Here is a 17467-nt window from a genome sequence, read left to right on the forward strand (position 1 = left end):
ACAGAGTTGTTTTATAATCTAGTCCACATACATCCATATGTTCTTGACAGCATATAACCAGGTGTAATCCATACTGTCCATTCCCCAATAATCTTGTCCATAGCTGGTGCAGAGGGTGTACATGGACAAGATTCTAAACGGTAGCTCATTGTCTGTCAAAGTTTGTGATGATTAACCGTGTACAAGCCTATTTATTTCTAACAGTGGATACTACATATCTATAGCGTTGTTTTATAGTCATGTCCACATACACATGTAACCCATATGTTATTTTTGGTGGTCGTGTACAAAATTGACAAGATTATGGGTTATAGATGGTCATTTTCTGGCCGGTATAAATGGGTTTACAGATAGATGGGTTTATATCGACAAGATTATGGATCTTGTTCAATTTCACTAATAGTCTTGTCTACAGTCGTCACCAATAGTTTTGTTCAATTTCACCAATAGTCTTGTCCATAGTCACGAACAACATTGTACGCCTTGTAATGGTTATCTTTTCATAGGCGAGAAGCCAAATTTATTGCCACGATACATGATTAAACATATCTTTCGTTCAACAGAACAAGCTGCCCCAAATAACTGAACCAATTCAATTAACATCAATATTTGTGGATATGAACATGTACGTTAAACTTTATGTTTTCCCATATATTCAACCCAGCGAATATCAACAAACATATCAAACAAATCAACCGAAATCTTCAATTCAGACCGGAAATCATAAGATTTGTGTCACGAAAATAGCCTCAAAGAAAGCAGATTAACTTACCCAGACATAGCTCTCGTTACCGATGGCTTTTGACAAATTTATTAAAAATTCCGATTCAGTCCGACTGTTCTGTCGGGTTAAAAACAATGATTATTGTTAAAATCAACCGAAATACTCCATAATCTTGCTCCAAGTACAACACAAATCAGCCAAAATCTTCCATTCAGACTGGAAATCATAACATTTGTCTCATGAAAATAGCCTCAGAGAAGGCAGAGTAACTTACCCAGACACAACTCTCGTATCCCAAGGCTTTTCACAAATTATTAAAAGTTCTGATTCAGTCCGACTGTTCCGTCGGATTAAAAACGCCGACAATTGAATGCTGTTTTCTCTAACGAAAAGTCGGATTAAAAATGAAAAGTAATCCATACTAATCCTTTCAAAAATATATATATTTTTATTTCTTATCTTTACTCTAATTTCTAACCTTGAATTTCTCAGATTTCATGTTAACGTTATTATTATTTATTTTTCCAAGTGATTAGATTTTGTTCACTTTTTTTTTGTTTTTTTTAAACTAGTTTTATAAAAAGGAAATTATGAACCATGTATATGTGGAGCCTTATATAGTTTTATTATATAAACTTGGTCTCGAGCCCCCGCGAAATTGTGGGGGAAATAAGGTATATTAAACTCTATATTATTTTAAATATTTAGAAGTAAACATATATATAACAAAAAGTGATGATACTTAAATGTAAATATTTAATTTTTTAAAAATATAACTACTATTGTAAAAAAATAAATAGATAAGACATTCAAAAATATAAAAAATACAAAGATGAATAAAGCTGTACAAAGCAATTAACACACATATCTATTTGAGTTCATAGTTTACAATTAATGTAACAATGTATAACTCAACAGATACATACATATAAAAGGCAACTTTTCAACTGATATTGAAAAGAAGTTAAACAATGATCATAACCAATATGATCAATTTTATCAATAGAACTCAATCGTTGGTACGTAGATATATTTTTATAATGAGAAGTTTATAAAAATATTATCATGATATGAAATGTTTAAATTTCCAAACAAAGAGAATACATTCTAGTACAAAATCTTGTATGAAAAAATTTAAAAATGTCATGATCTGTAAAAAATTTGTATTTCAAACCATTAGAAAAGTTTTGATACATTTTAAGTCAACATTATCTTATGGAAACCTAAAATTATCTTGAAATTATAACATCATATAGCATTGGACATATTTTGGCTTAACAAATTCTTAATTGTGTGATATTAAGCGATTTTTAACTCGTTGGCTGTATCAAATATAAACATTCGAGAGAACTTTGGTGGCTCACCATGACATGGTGGTACAGATCCAATAAGATGATAACTTTCACCATGGACCTTGAAACAATACATCTCATATGTATTTTGAACAGAATAATCACTGCACTCATATAAGTAAAAGCTAGGATAGAATTATATGCTTTTATATATCGTAGAAATAAAGGTTCACTTAAAAGCTTAACTAATAACAGTGTAGGCTCACGAGCAATAAGGAGTAAGACAAGACATTGTTTGCAACAAATTGAGAACAATGTCCGTTTACTAACATCATCTGTTTTAGTACTTTTTAATGGTCAAAACCCAAACATTACAATTGAGACATTGTATTAACTGATTATGTGATTCTTTTTTTGTGGTCTTCATCCTTTACCTTAAATTTTTTAACATTATAGTTCTAATATATTAAAAAAATAATTATAATATTATGACTAGTAATAGAAATATTCACTATTCTAACTTTTTTGGATAATACTATCATTTGATATTGGTTGAAAATTATCATCTATTAAAAAATAAATTTTAATTAATATATCTAAATTAACATTCCAAAAGTAATTTAAAAAAAAATAGATAATTTAAGTGACATACTGTTAATCGAAAATTGTTGTTGGGAGAAACTTTCTCATTCTATTGAATTTCTGGTATTCATTGATTTTTTTTTTATACTTTCCTGCAAGCAAAATATTTTTCAAAATATATATCAATTTCATATTAAACTTTTACACCCTTAAATAGAGGATAACACAATAAAAATTCAAACATTATCAGCTAAATTTTAAAAACATCCTACATGAGTAAATAAAAAAAAAGCCAATATATAATAACTAAATTTGATCATATTTTTGGATAAATAATACCTCTTTGTTTAACAATAGTGAACTCAGAAATCTTATACCAATAGTATTAGAAAAACTTGTAACTTTACGAAATACTCCAAATTTATGGCGTTTAACAGGTGAAATGTATGATTGATAAATAGAATGTTTACCCATCTCTAAATAAAAATAAAAACAAAAATTGTGTCTTATTGTTATATATATAATTTGGTAGAAAGTTGTATCTTCTTAATAATAAGTTGTGCCTCTTTAATAAGTAATTGTGTCTTTATTTTGAAAAGATGCAATGCTTTAATATTGAAAAATAAATTATTTGAATGGTTTAATAACCATTAACTCAAGAGGTGCAATGGTTGGAAATTAACCTTAATTTCATGAGTTGCAATGTTTAGTAAATAACTATAAACTCAAGAGTTGCAATGGTTGATAAAATGACAATAATCTCTAGAATTGCAATGTTTAGTAAAATAACCATAAACTCAATAGTTGCAATGGTTCACCAAAATAACCATAACACTTATATCTCCAACATTCATTTCCTATTAAAATGTAATCATAGATTCACTAAATAAACAACACATATACAAATCAAAAATCAAAAAACATAACAATACCATAGCTAGCAGTTATATACAAAAAATAAAATTAAAAATAAAATTAATATAAAGACACAACGGTTCATTCATAGTTTTTTACAGAAATATATAATTTTTAAAAAATTAAACGAAAAACAAAACTTTATACTAATGATAACCTTTTATATTAATAACTGTTATACATAAAAATCTACAATTAATTTAAAAATAACAATAAATACAAAAATAAAATGATTCATTCATAGCTTTTCATATCGTAATTTTCTTCACATATTTAGGATTTTTTTGTTCTTCCTAGCCTTTTTTTTGTCTTAATTTTTTTTGTGATTTTTCATTTTCTTATTTTCAAAACTAAAATCTTCATCACTTTAACATAAATTGCCTTTTTTTGTCTTCTTTTTTTACTTCACATCCAAATGTGTTAATTGCATTATCTACTTTAGAAAGTGGATCTTTAATCCCCATTATAGTTGATATATCATGTTTCCTATGTCAAATAAATTATAGAACTATTATATCATAACCAAAAGTAGTGCTACACTTGCATTTTTAATGATAAATTAAATTTTAAAATTAGATTTTAAAATATAACTAATAAACTCATAGGACAAAAGATTATGTTATCTTCTAATATTAGTGATAAACTTGCCAAAAGAATTACCATTTTTCCATTTAGTCCTAATTTTTTAAATTTTTTTCTAAAAATTTTTTTTTAGATATTGAGCGGATGTGAAATCCTTTGATTCAAGTTCTTCTTTATTCATTGGTGAATAGATTTTTTTTTTAAAAAAAAATATATAACTAAAAATATTTTCTTCACGAATGAGTAGGTTTTAGTCCAAATTATGTGGCTTTCGTTCCAAAAATATTTTCTTCGCGAATGAGTAGATTTTTCACGCTCCACTTCAAATTTCTGTTTATTCATGGCTAACCATCTACTTAAAAAAAATTCTTCTAACACCATTTCGGTAACAATTGCTTGCCAATGAACAATATTTTTCTCAAAAAAAATTCAGTTGATTTGAAAACTTTCAACAAAAAACTGATGTATATGGTGTTGTTTTTTATAGTTAGAGAGCATTATTAAAATCTCAATAAAAGAAAGCGTAAGAAACGTTAATTTAAGGAGATTCTCTCTCTCCTGACGATAAAAAAGACGATCTTCAAAACCCAGTAACTTCTCCTAGCGTTACTGCCGCCGACTTTTGTCGGTGGCTTATTTTTTTTTTGTCATCTGTAAATTTTTATTCATCACGATCTGAAACAAAGACTTGGACAAAGCCAAAGCCGACAGAAGTCATAGACTTCTCCGGAAACAAAGCTGGAAAAATAAACTAATTTCCCAGAGCCAACAGCCGGCAGAATATAAGAACATCTCTGGAGACTAAGATAAGCTAAAACTAACTATAAGGCATGAGCAAACAGAAGCAAAATAATTTTGGATGGGTATTGTGTTGCTGAGAAGGATTTTACTCTAATCTATTCTCTTTCTTTTGATGGCGACGGAAGTTGCGATCGAGATTTTAAAGATTTCATCAGAGACTTTCGATCATGCCATGATTCAGAAGGTTTCGATGGCAGATCTAAAATCTAATAGGTACAACATGTATTTGTCCAAGCAGTTTGTTTTTGGAGTCTCTATTTGGGTCTCCCTTTTGGCAAGTGGAAACGGTTACGTTTCTGGTGATTTCCTCCGACTACAGAGGCGTTTCATTCATGGTTTGTTGGAATGTATTGGTTTTCTGATTTCATCCACAACAAACCCGTTTTATTCGTGAAAGGTGTCTCAATCTTTCATTATGTTTGATTTCTACGTTCCCACTCATTGGAAGGGGTTGAGTTGAATTTTCGAAGAGTCATTTGGTGTCTCGGTAAGAAAATTTGGGATCCGGGCATACCATCATGGAGAATCGATAAATCAATGCAAGAGTAGATATTCATCGATAACATTAGAAGACTATGGAATTTCATCCAAGAGATGATAGCCAAGAACGACGATCTCATTGTTTTGGGATTGACTCTGGAGAAGAAAAGAAACGGGGTTATTAACTCGTTGGCGAGTAAGGCTTCTGTATCCAAAGCATCATGGAAATTCACTTCTTCATTATTCTTTTAAATGTTTGGTTATGTAATTGTGGATGTGTTTTTGAATTTACTCATTATTGATGTACTATGGATGTATCAACTTTTGTATACGATTTGGAATCAATGAATGTATGAGGCGTTAAAAAAATCAATAAAAGAAATAATGAAGAATGGAACAATATATATATATATACCCTTAAAAAGACATAAGCATTAAGAGAAGCAATCTTTGATAATTGGTGATTATGTACAAAATGGTACAATTAATAAAATAAAACGAAAAGACACAATTGTAGAATTGTAATCATTGAATAAATTAGTAGTTATACACGGATTAATCAATTAAAAATAAAAAATAAACATAAAGACACAATGGTCCACTCATAGTTTTTATTTTATAGAATTTCAAAGGGTACAACTGAATAGTTGCAATGGTTTAAAAGAATCATAATTCCAACAGTTGCAATGGTCTAATAACCATTAACTCAATATGTGCAATGGTTGGTAAAATAACCATAATCTCTAGATTGTAATGTTTATAGAAATAACCATAAACTCAATAGTTGCAATGATTCACTAAAAAAAAGTAATACTTAAATTTCCAACATTCATTCTCCATTAAAATGTAATCATAAATTCACTATATAAACAACATATATACTAATAACAAACAAAAAGACACAACCATACAATAGCAATCGTTCATAAAATTAGCAGTTATATACGAAAAGATACAATTTAAAAAAATATTTAATGGAAACACACAACAGTTCATTCATATTTTTCACGGAAAGTTATAATCTAAAAAATATAAACGAAAAGACACAACCTTATAATAATAAATTTTCTTAAAAATAACCGTTGTACATGAAAAGGTACGATTAATAAAAATTAATATGAATAGAAAGACACAATGGTTCATTCATAGGTTATCATATTGTTATTTTCTTCACAGATTAAGGTTGTTTTTGTTCTTCCTAGCCTTCTCTTTTGTTTTGAAACTTTTTTTGATTTTTCATTCTTTTTGTTTTTTTTAAACTAAAATATTCATAACTTTCACATAAATTGGCATCTTCATTGCCTTATTTTTCAATTCACATTCAAATCTATTAGTTGTATTATCTACTTTAGAAAGTGCATCTTTAATCCCCATTATAGTTTGGTATATCATGTTTCTTATGTCAAATAAAAAATAGAATTGTCTAATTTTTTATGGATAAGGAGCGGATGGTAGATCCTCCAATTCAAGTTCTTCATTATTCATGGCTGATATTAATGTATATATAACTAAAAAAATCATAAGACAAAATATAATATTGCCTTTTAAGATTAGTGATATAATTGCTAAGAGAATTACCATTTTTTGTTTAGTTCAATTTTTTTGGCTTTTGTTCCAAAAATATTTTCTTGGAGAATGAGCAGATCTTTCATCTTTCATTTCAAGTTTTTCTTATTCATGGCTAACCATCTACTAAAAATCTTTCTTGTAACACCATTTCTGTAACAATTTATGCAAATGAACAATTTTTATATCAAGAAATTTTAAGTTAGTCTGAAGTTTATCAACAATAAATTGATATATAAAGTGTTGTTTTTCAAAGTAAGAGAGCATTATAAGAAAAATTCAATAAAAGAAATAATGAACAAGAAAACAAAATATATATAATCTTGAAATGAAATAAGTATTAAGCGAAACAAGCGTTGATAATCAGCGGCAATGTAAGAAATAGTACAATTAATAAAATAAAATGAAAAGACACAAGCGAAAAATTACAACATTTGAATAAATTAGCAGTTATACATGAAAATGTACAATTAATTAAAATAATAATAAATAGAAAGATACAATGGTCCAATGATTCATTCATAGTGTTTCATATTGTTATTATAATAGTACAATTTCTTACAAATGAACAATATTTTTATTAAGGAATTTTAAGTTAATTTAAATTTTATCAACAATAAATTGATATATAAAGTATTGTTTTCAAAGTAAGAGAGCTTTATAAAATAAGTTCAATAAAATAAATAATGAATAATGAAGCACAATATACAAAATCTTGAAAAGACATAAGTATAAAGAGAAGCAACCGTTACTAATCAATGGTTATGTAAAAAATGATATAATTAATAAAAAAAATTAAAAGACACAATCGTAGAATTGTAACATTTGAATAAATAAGCAGTTATAAATGAAAATGTACAATTAATTTAAATAATTAGAAAGACACATTGATTCAATGGTTCTAACATAGTTTTTTATTTTGTTATTATTAATAGATTTGAATGATATAAAGTTGAATTTCTCAATGTGAGTGTGATACATAAAATAATTATAACTCACCAGATCAAATATATGTCATTGTTAATTTAAATTGTGATATGTGTAAATGTAATAATATAAATTTTGCAAGAAAATAGAAAAAGTGAAACTAAACAGTGTTTTTAAGAAAATAGAAACTAATAAAATAAAATAAAATTATCATAAAAAATAGAAAATACAAAAAATAATGCTAATTATTACATCTATATAGGATCTATAATATATCAGTTAGGAATTATTGATCTTAAGTTATATAATATTTAAAATTTAATTTTTGAATTGTTTCATTCATTTAGAGAGATTTCTGGGTTGGATAATTTGATGAATTTTAAAAACATAATTAATTTCTAGATTATTAAATAAGTGTTTTATTTTAAAACTAACATTATATAGGTCATAAATATGCAGATTGAAAGTCAAATATTTTTTTTATTTCACTCGTGTATCATGCGAAATCTAATCTACTTTGTAATAAAGGATTTAATGTTTAAAATTTTATTAAATACAACTTGTTTTATATAAGATTAAATTAAATGTTTGTGGGCAACATGTATTGCTAAATGTGAAAACAATCGAAGATAACTACCGCAAATGGATATTTAAATTGAAAACTTAAAAACTAATGTTTATTAAATTTTATGTTATTCATCTTATCTCATCATCATCGACTATTTTGTTTTTGTGTACTCTAATAAAAACAAGAATCGATTGGTTATTATTTCTTAAAAATCTACAGTTTGTGGAATTTATCGTGACTTATTTATAAAATCTGAATTGACAGTTTCTTTAAAAATATAATAGACTGTATCCATATGAGAGACCAACCTGCTTTTAAGCATCCGCTTATGGTGTTCTACAGAATGAAAAAAGTAAAGTTCGTATGTATATCAACATTACACAGTTTAAACATTGTTGGTTTTAGGCTCTAACATTAGTTATAGCTGACATATGTATATCCATATCAGTATTAAAGTTGAATTGTCAAAGTATAAGTGAGTTATTGGGAGGTTGATTTATGAAAATTTTTAGAGTTTAAGATTTTATAGCTATTGGTTTATGAAATTTTACATTCTTAATAGATTTCACTGTTATTCGTAAATACATTATAATATTATTTAAAAATTCATTGTTATTGGTTTGATGATTTTTATAATCTAATCAAAATTTATTGTTATTCAAAAAGTTTATATTTTAATGATTCTATAATTCTATTAAAATATAGTGTTATTGGGATAAATATTCTTTACAATTTAACTCATAAATCATAATTTTCAAAATACTACCTATATCCTTTGAATTCTCAAAATCTGTCAAAACAAATATATTTTTATAATGGCAAAATCTTCTTACCTTCTTTGAAACAACATTCTCTTACTTCAATTAGAAATTGACACTATGTTAAATTAACAACCAAGAAGGCACAATGTGTCCCACCCACACTGTTTTCACAAAGAAGAAACAAAAACATTAGACGAATTTCGACTTAATAGCGGGTCAGTTTTACATCTTGTCGAGATATTCTCTCGTTGCATTATAATAAAACAAAAATTTTTAAATAATATCCAGTTATTAACTAATTGTCAGAATAGTACAATTTTTGGAAAAAATATTAAATAGTCATTTTCAGAATGTTTTTTAAAGGATTTAGAATTGAGGATTCGACTGTTTAGGATCTAGGATTTAGATTTAAAGGTGTAGGGTTTAGGACAAAACCCATCAAACTTTCTCAAAAACTATTTTTGTAATTTTCTCAACCATTGTACTATTGTGACAATTAGGTTCTCACTTTATATCTATTATTATAACTCTTTTTTACTTTTTATTCAACTTAAATTTTTTCACGTACTAGTAATTTTGTTGTTTTATGATTTGATTATTCCATTTCTTTGCTATTCAACTAACCTACTAGTCATAACTATAATTTTTACTTGCTATCAATTGTTTTTTCATGCCTTTGTTTTGCTTATGTTTTGCTTATGTTTCATAATTTAAAAAAACTTAGTTTTTTTAAATTATAAAGTCTTAGTATTACTCCTATAACATATTAAAAGAACACAGATTTTGTGAAAAAGGAGATTTGACCATTTTCTAAACTTTTTTATTGTGATTATTGACATCTAAAATATATTTTAAAATACTAAAGAAAAACTATTTGACCAAAATAATCAAAGAATAAGAAAAACATAATTAAACAATAAAAGCGAGATGGTACCCTTCTATTGAATCTACTTATGGATAAAAGTTAGATGCGGTTGATGGCTGGTCATATCGATACAGAAGAAAAAGTTCTAATATCGATTCAACAAGTGCTGTACTTATGGGAAAGCGATAGAGAAAGAGAAAAAAAACGAAGATTTCACATAGTGATTTTGACCTGCTTACTTCTCCACTGACCCACTTCTCATTCTATTTGTGGGAATTTGATTGCAGAGTTGATCGTTTGGACATTTCAATTCATAGATGTGGATCTCAGACCAGGATCAAGGGGGTAATAAAAAAATATAAAGTTAAATGATAGACAGAGAACAAAAAAAGTAATTAACTGTGATCAGTAAATAAGGATCTGGAAAATAAAAGGGGAGGTTACTACGAAGTGTCACATATGAGGCATCTAGGCCGAGATACACGATCGTTGAAAATTATATGTAGAGTATCCTAGACATCGTCATTTGTAGCCACGATTCCTGGCTTGATATTAGCAAACTCTCCAACCACACAATCAATATGACAAACAACCCCGCAATCTTCACATGTGTAAAACCATTCTACTGAATCTATTATGGTTTCACAAATCTCACACCAATAAGTACCACTACTTTCATACTGACCATTACGCAAGAATAGAAAATGGTCATCGCACTTGTGCTTTTTCCTTTTCGGTAGGGTAGCACACCAGAAGTCCAAGGTAAACTTGCACTCGACACAATGCAACACACTATTGTTGGACTCTTTACAAGCCCCACACGTACCTTTGTCTAGAGTGGTGAGGAATAAGGAATGAGGATGACAGTGAAGATCAGTGAACCTTGAGAGTGTCGCACACAACACATCTAGTAGTCCTGAACGATCAGGACATATATATACAAAACCATTTGTTACTCTCCAACAAGCATCACATCGAAAGTAACCCAAATTTGGCTTCTCGGTATGCAGAGAAAGTGGCTTTATGAAGAGTCCATGTCGTTTACGACGAGGAAAATTAGCACACTTCTCGTGAAGAACAAAGTTGCATTTCATACAACTGTAGTGCTTCCCGGAATAGATTACACGTGTGCAAGCTTCACAGCGGATGCTTTCACCACCATTAGTTATAATAGCATCTTCAATAAGTCTCAAGTTATGATGTTTGTGAGAGAAATGGTTTATTACCCCAACTTTAATCACTTCGAACGGTTTAATGTCTAAAACTTCTTCGGGCACCCCTTCAAGTTCTCGTCCATTCCACACATCTTTTCTAGTCGCACATCTTGAATGAACTGCATAGGAAGGACATATCTTGCAAGTGTAAGAACCATGCCGCCAGTTGACCTCTTTTTGACAAATCTCACATATCCAATTCCCGAAAACAAGAGAATTGGTGTGAGCGATGCGATGTTCGTGGCGGTTGATGTTTATCACATGCGGTCGATTGATACAATCTCGATGGAATGTGAGAAAACAAGGAGTACAAACGTAAGGGCTTGCATCGCCACACGTACCACAAGCATTACATGTGAAGGAGATGGGACCGACTAATAGTGACAGTGTGTGCTCATGGCACTTCGAGGCATTCACCGTTAGCTGTGGGCGTTTCTTGGCACACTGCACATCCAGGCTGAAATCGCATAGTGAACAATGGTAAACAATGTTCACTTTCTGCTGACAAAGGTTGCATTTCCCATTGGAATATATAGGAGGCCCATCAAGAAGAAGCATAAGTGGATGGCTCGGGTGACATGGGTGGACAATTTTCTCTGATAACCTTGGAGCAGACGTACTAGACAACAGGCAGTTGCATCCATAAACTCCCTCATTCATGTGTTTCGTGCACTCATTGCTACTGAAACTGGAACCAGAAGTACTTCGGTGAATTTTCCATAATTTTTTCGATGAGTGATGTTTCTTAGACCTCATTTCCATAAGACGGTAGACGGAAGTTTTATCAAAGAATGGTTGTTGACAATGAAGAAGAAGGATTACATAAATATGTTAATGGTTTGATCCAAAAAGAAAGGATATGTAAATGCAAGTGAGTTTCACTTTTTAAATAAATATCTTCTCACAATATTTGATGTACGTTCTAATAAAATACTGAAACAAGTTGATCATTTTAGCTGTAAATAATTAAGCAAAGTCGTTGAGTCTTTTTTAAAGGATTAATCAAAAAAGTCCGCTGTTTAACACTATACATGAATCTAGTTGCATATAAGTCAACTATAATTATTTAATTTGCACATGCCACCAGTAATTATATATCATTTTCTATAACTTTTTGTCGATATCTTTCTTGAATTTTTCTTCCCTTAACATGATATGTAGATCAAGGACCTGCATATTACTAAGTTAATCCATCCTTTAGTCATAAAGTCATCTCTGAGACATTGTAGCATAAATTATCACATATTCACGCTAAACTATTCCAGACTTTGATTGTTTCGATAAAAGATTATGTAAATTGTATCTTTCTTTTTCCTTTGGAAAAGGTCGTCTCAAGTTTGCATCTACTATATTTAGAGGGTTGACTAGACGTCTAGACCCTTTCAATCTACTATTCTCAAACTATTTCTCTTTAGATTATTTACCTTAACCTTATACTACCCAAATCATTTTAATTGCTAAACTAATTCTACATATACAATTAAATTTGTTAAATTGCGTTTTAATAACGCTATGTTCGAGACATGAGTCGATGTAAAACCTACAAAAAAATTGATTAAATTAAAGTATATCAAGTATTTAATATTTAAAAAATTGAAAAACATGTACCAATATGTGTTTGGTGGTCGAGATGGCGCCAAACGATGTAACTCTGCCTGCCCCGGTTGGAGGAGAAGATCTTCAACCGTGTAGCAAGCATAAGGATGCGCTGGTCGTGGTTTGGGTGACAGCGGTGGGGATGGTGGAGGTGGTGGGTGTGGTGCGGATTGGACTCCCATGTCGGGAATCTATGTGCCTCCTGTAGACAACGAGATCTCGGTGGCAGCTGTGGCACTCGTCCTGGACGTCTCATCACTCATAAAGTGATATAGTGACGGAAGCACGACATCTATTAAAAAAATATCAAATTAGTTTTGTATATTTAATTCCGTTCCTATCTAATTCTGTTCTTAATTAAATCAATTATCTAATTAGTAAAACATATATAAATTAATATAAAAAGATTTAATTAAAAAGCTTACCTTTTTTTGCTAGAGAGAAAGAAGAGCAGCAAAGGAGATAGAAGTGCTAGAGAGAGAAGGAGAATGGGAGGAATGAGCGACGACAAAGGAGGGAAGGATGGTGATCCTATATATAGATTTTATATTCCATGAATTTTTGCTGTCTTTGGTTCTTCTTTGCACGTTCAACACTGTATGCATGATGTTATTAAAAAAATTTTTCTCAATAAACATCAATATTGTGTCTCAGCAGATGATCTTTCCAGAACCGCAATTCCCAAAATATATTTTTATTGTGCCGATTATGATGAACCACATATCCATCAGGTATATTCGCTGAAGTGTACTAGTTTCCCCCTCGAGGGACCGTTTCAAGTCCCCGCCAACGATCTATTTGTTCTTCAAGATCTTCCTCTGTAAGGTACACTAGTGGAGGAGACGAACAACTTTGTTCTTCTTAAACAATCGCTTGTTTCTTCCATATTGATTGTTGGGTGGTAGAAAACAGCGGTGACAATCAAACCAATGTGTTTTCCGACCATGTTTAAGCTGAAATGCATCGGTCCTATCGGCACAATAAAGAAAAGATAACCTCTTGTGTGTAGTCCAACCTGATAGCATTTCATATGCAAGGAAGTCGCTTATTGTCCACATAAGCACCGCTCACATTGTAAAGTTTTTTCCCCACGAACTGTCATATGTTCTAACTCAGTCATACAACAACTGGTTCAACTCATGCATGAGTGGCTGCAAAAACACATCAAGGGCCCGCTTCGGGTGATTTGGACCAGGGACTAAGATACTGAGAAACAAAATTCTTTTTGCATGCACATATCTAGGCTAAAGAATATTGCCTACCAGATATACCGAATGGACTAAACCCATCAGTGCAAAGACCAAAATAGATATTCTGCTTAGATTTAGCAAAGTCTGGATGTATGGTGTTAAAGTGTTTGCACGATTTCCCATCGGAAGGATGAGTCATTTTCCAATCTGTTTGTGAATGTTCTAAATGACACCTCATCGATGCAGTTGTCCTTTCAGATTGATAAAGTCTTTTTAACCTATCAGTTATAGGAAGATAACCGTTGGTAAGGCATCTTTTTATACCCAAAAGTTTGCGGCTTATATCTCGGTTTTTGGCAAAAATGACATTTCTGCAGCTTATCAACATCTCTCCAGAAAAAACATACAATTATCAACACATACATCAATTATCTCAGAAGGAAATACAAGACTAAAAACCAACTTTTGTATTTCATAGTATGTTTCGGTGGCCAAATTATCCTACGGCAAACTCTTTAATAATATCAGCCCAATCATCCATGCAAACTTCTGTTAGATTGTGATTAGTCTTAATTGTCATCATCGTAGCTGCTAATGACAATTTAGATATCACTTCTCTACATCCATCGTAGAGAGGATGTTTTGCAGCATTTAACATATCATTACAGCGTTTTGCATCTACATTGGGTTCTTCAACAATATCAGCATGCGTTTCATGAAATGCATCAGTAACCATATCATGCATCCTATCATGATCTTGACCCTCAAATTGATGCTCACTACTCTGATAATCATTTGATGTTTCAAAATCTCTATGTTCTTGATGATTACTACTACTACTACTACTACCAGCACTATTTCCACCAGCATTCCGACCACTATTTTGACAATAACCCTCTCCATGTTGATAACAAATAAAATATTGCGGCATAAACCCTCTATGAAATAAATGCCTCCACACTGTGTCAATAAGAATATGTTTCCTATTCTTGCATTTCAGACAAGGATAATACTTACCACTTTCTATAGTGTTTGCATAAGGTCGGCGTGATACACGAATATTTTCAACCCGTTCTTGAAGTCTTCGATCAACGCTGCCTCTGAATCTTTGGGCATATACATCCACTTTCGTAAATTGTTTATAGATATTTAAAAAAAAAAATATATATATATATATATACAGTAAAACCTCTATAAATTAATAATGTTGGGACCATGAAATTTTATTAATTTATCGTGATATTAATTTATCTATAAATTAATAATTATTAATTTATAGAGATAATTTGGTTTTCGCCTATAATTTTCTAAAAAAAATTTGAATAATGTTTTATTTAAGAATTTAAGCGAATATCTTATTAAAAATTATAATTAATAAACATAGTTATAATAACAAAATAGTTTTTAACAGCATATTAATTTGTCTATTAAAAATATACATGTTTAAAAGTTCAATATTTATAAGAAACCATAGCTATTATCAAAAAGATGAAATTGAAGACAATACTACAATACATTTGTAAACATTTATATGTAAGAAAATCAATTATCACATGGAATTTTTTTTCAAAAATTTGAATGTATGCCGAAAAACAACAATAAAATGCAGAGATATAATAAGTAAAAAGATGAACACCAATGAAATTTCAATTTTAAGTAAAAACAAATACATTAATCATATTTTAGTACTCCCTCCGTTTCACAAAGAGTGTCGTTTTAAGGTTTTATTTTTGTTTCACAAAGAGTGTCGTTTTATATTTTCAATGCAAAATTTTAAATAATATTCCAGTTTTAACCCTATTAATTTAATGTATTTATTAGATAAAAACAAGTTATTTAATGTATTAATAAGGGATAAAATTGTACTTTTAATAATTTTCTTAATATGTGTGAAAAATGTCAGAATGACACTCTTTATGAAACGGAGGGAGTATATATATTTACATAAATTTATACAATTATTAATTTATGTTTTTGTTGGGACCATATATTTACATAGGGATTTCAAAAAAAGTTATTATCTTATTATCTTATCGAATTTGATAGAATTTTACATTGGTCCGACTTGGGATCACCAAAATTTATTATTTTATAGTGATTATTAATTTATAGAGGTTTTACTGTATATATATATTAACTATTTGTTTTTACTTTGTTCTTGTTTTGAATAAAACAAAGTAAAACTCATAAAAAATATAATCAAAAACTCAAAGACTCAAAAATGTGTCTTTGTATGTTTTTTTTTTGTTTTGGTAGAATTCTGATAGAAGGGAGCGGGTATATATAGAATTATTGTTTGGCTACCAACAAATTTCCATTGAATCTTTACATTGGATTTACATCAAAAATATTTTTATATCGAGTTTACATCAAAATGAAGAGAAAATATGTTCCTCGTAAATTCGATGTAATTTTTACTTCGCACTTGCGACGAAAATATATTACAGCGTCCATTTGTCATAAATTCATCGTAATGGTTGATGAATTTACAATGCCAAATAATTACATAGAATTTACGATGAAATTTGTACTTATTGTATATTCAACGTAAATGCATCGTAAATTTACGATGAAATATATTCGATGTAGAATTTCGGTGGAAATTAGCCTCTTTCTTGTAGTGCTTGTGATGAGGCTTACTGATTGTAATCGATACTCCTTGATCAGCTAATTGTTACCATCGTGGTTCAGGTTGGGTTTTTAAAAACCTGTCAGATTCCATGTTATTCCAATGATCTTCCTTGAATACCTTGGTCTCCTCCGCCTTAACGGCGGAACTTTTTTCTCTATTCTTAGCGCTTTATTTTTCAAAAATGTTTGGTATCAATCACTGACATGTTTCTCGGATTGTTTGGAACTTATCCTTCTTCTCAAATATGGTGGTTAAGCTTTGGAGAATTACAATCTCTTTCTCGACAATAAAGCGGATTGTAGTGGCTTTGTCTATATCTTCTTTCATCATAATCCTTTTTTAGCTAATAGTTTAACGGATAGTTTAACTCATTCCTTAGTGAAAACTAACTCTATTCTTTTGTTTTCTTTTTTAATTGAAATAGTTGCACACACACACAAAAAATTAACTTAATTTTTTTTAGTTATGTGACAAAAATTTGGATGCTAATGTAGGAGTCTCTAAATATGTATGTATATTTAAAAAAAATAATTTACTATTTTATTACTTCTTAATTATTTATATATTTTCTTACTTTTTAATTAGATTTTAATTTTTTATTATTAATTAATATAAATTTTATAGATAATTTTCTTATCTTTAATAATTTTTACAAACAATAATAGAATTTCGAACCTTTCTTAATTTTCAATATTGTGGTGGACCAATGAAAATTTGATACATAATTTCCTTATTCTTTTATATTTGTTTTTTAGCAATAATTCTGAATTTG

The 17467-nt window shown here is 29.4% G+C and overlaps 1 protein-coding gene across 1 annotated transcript; it reads right to left on the reverse strand.

The window, feature by feature from the left end:
• Nucleotides 1-10575: 10575 nt before the first annotated feature.
• Nucleotides 10576-11937, reverse strand: LOC18010724. Its single transcript, XM_006393614.1, has one exon. The coding sequence runs from the start codon at nucleotides 11935-11937 to the stop codon at nucleotides 10576-10578; it is 1362 nt and encodes a 453-aa protein (XP_006393676.1).
• Nucleotides 11938-17467: the final 5530 nt, after the last annotated feature.

The sequence above is a fragment of the Eutrema salsugineum genome, unplaced genomic scaffold (genome assembly GCF_000478725.1).
Source record: "Eutrema salsugineum unplaced genomic scaffold, Eutsalg1_0 scaffold_7, whole genome shotgun sequence".
NCBI classification, from domain to species: Eukaryota; Viridiplantae; Streptophyta; class Magnoliopsida; order Brassicales; family Brassicaceae; genus Eutrema; species Eutrema salsugineum.

Bases quoted from the DNA above. Each gene is read 5' to 3' on its own strand.
- LOC18010724 (XM_006393614.1), bottom strand. From the start codon at position 11,937: ATGAATGAGGGAGTTTATGGATGCAACTGCCTGTTGTCTAGTACGTCT.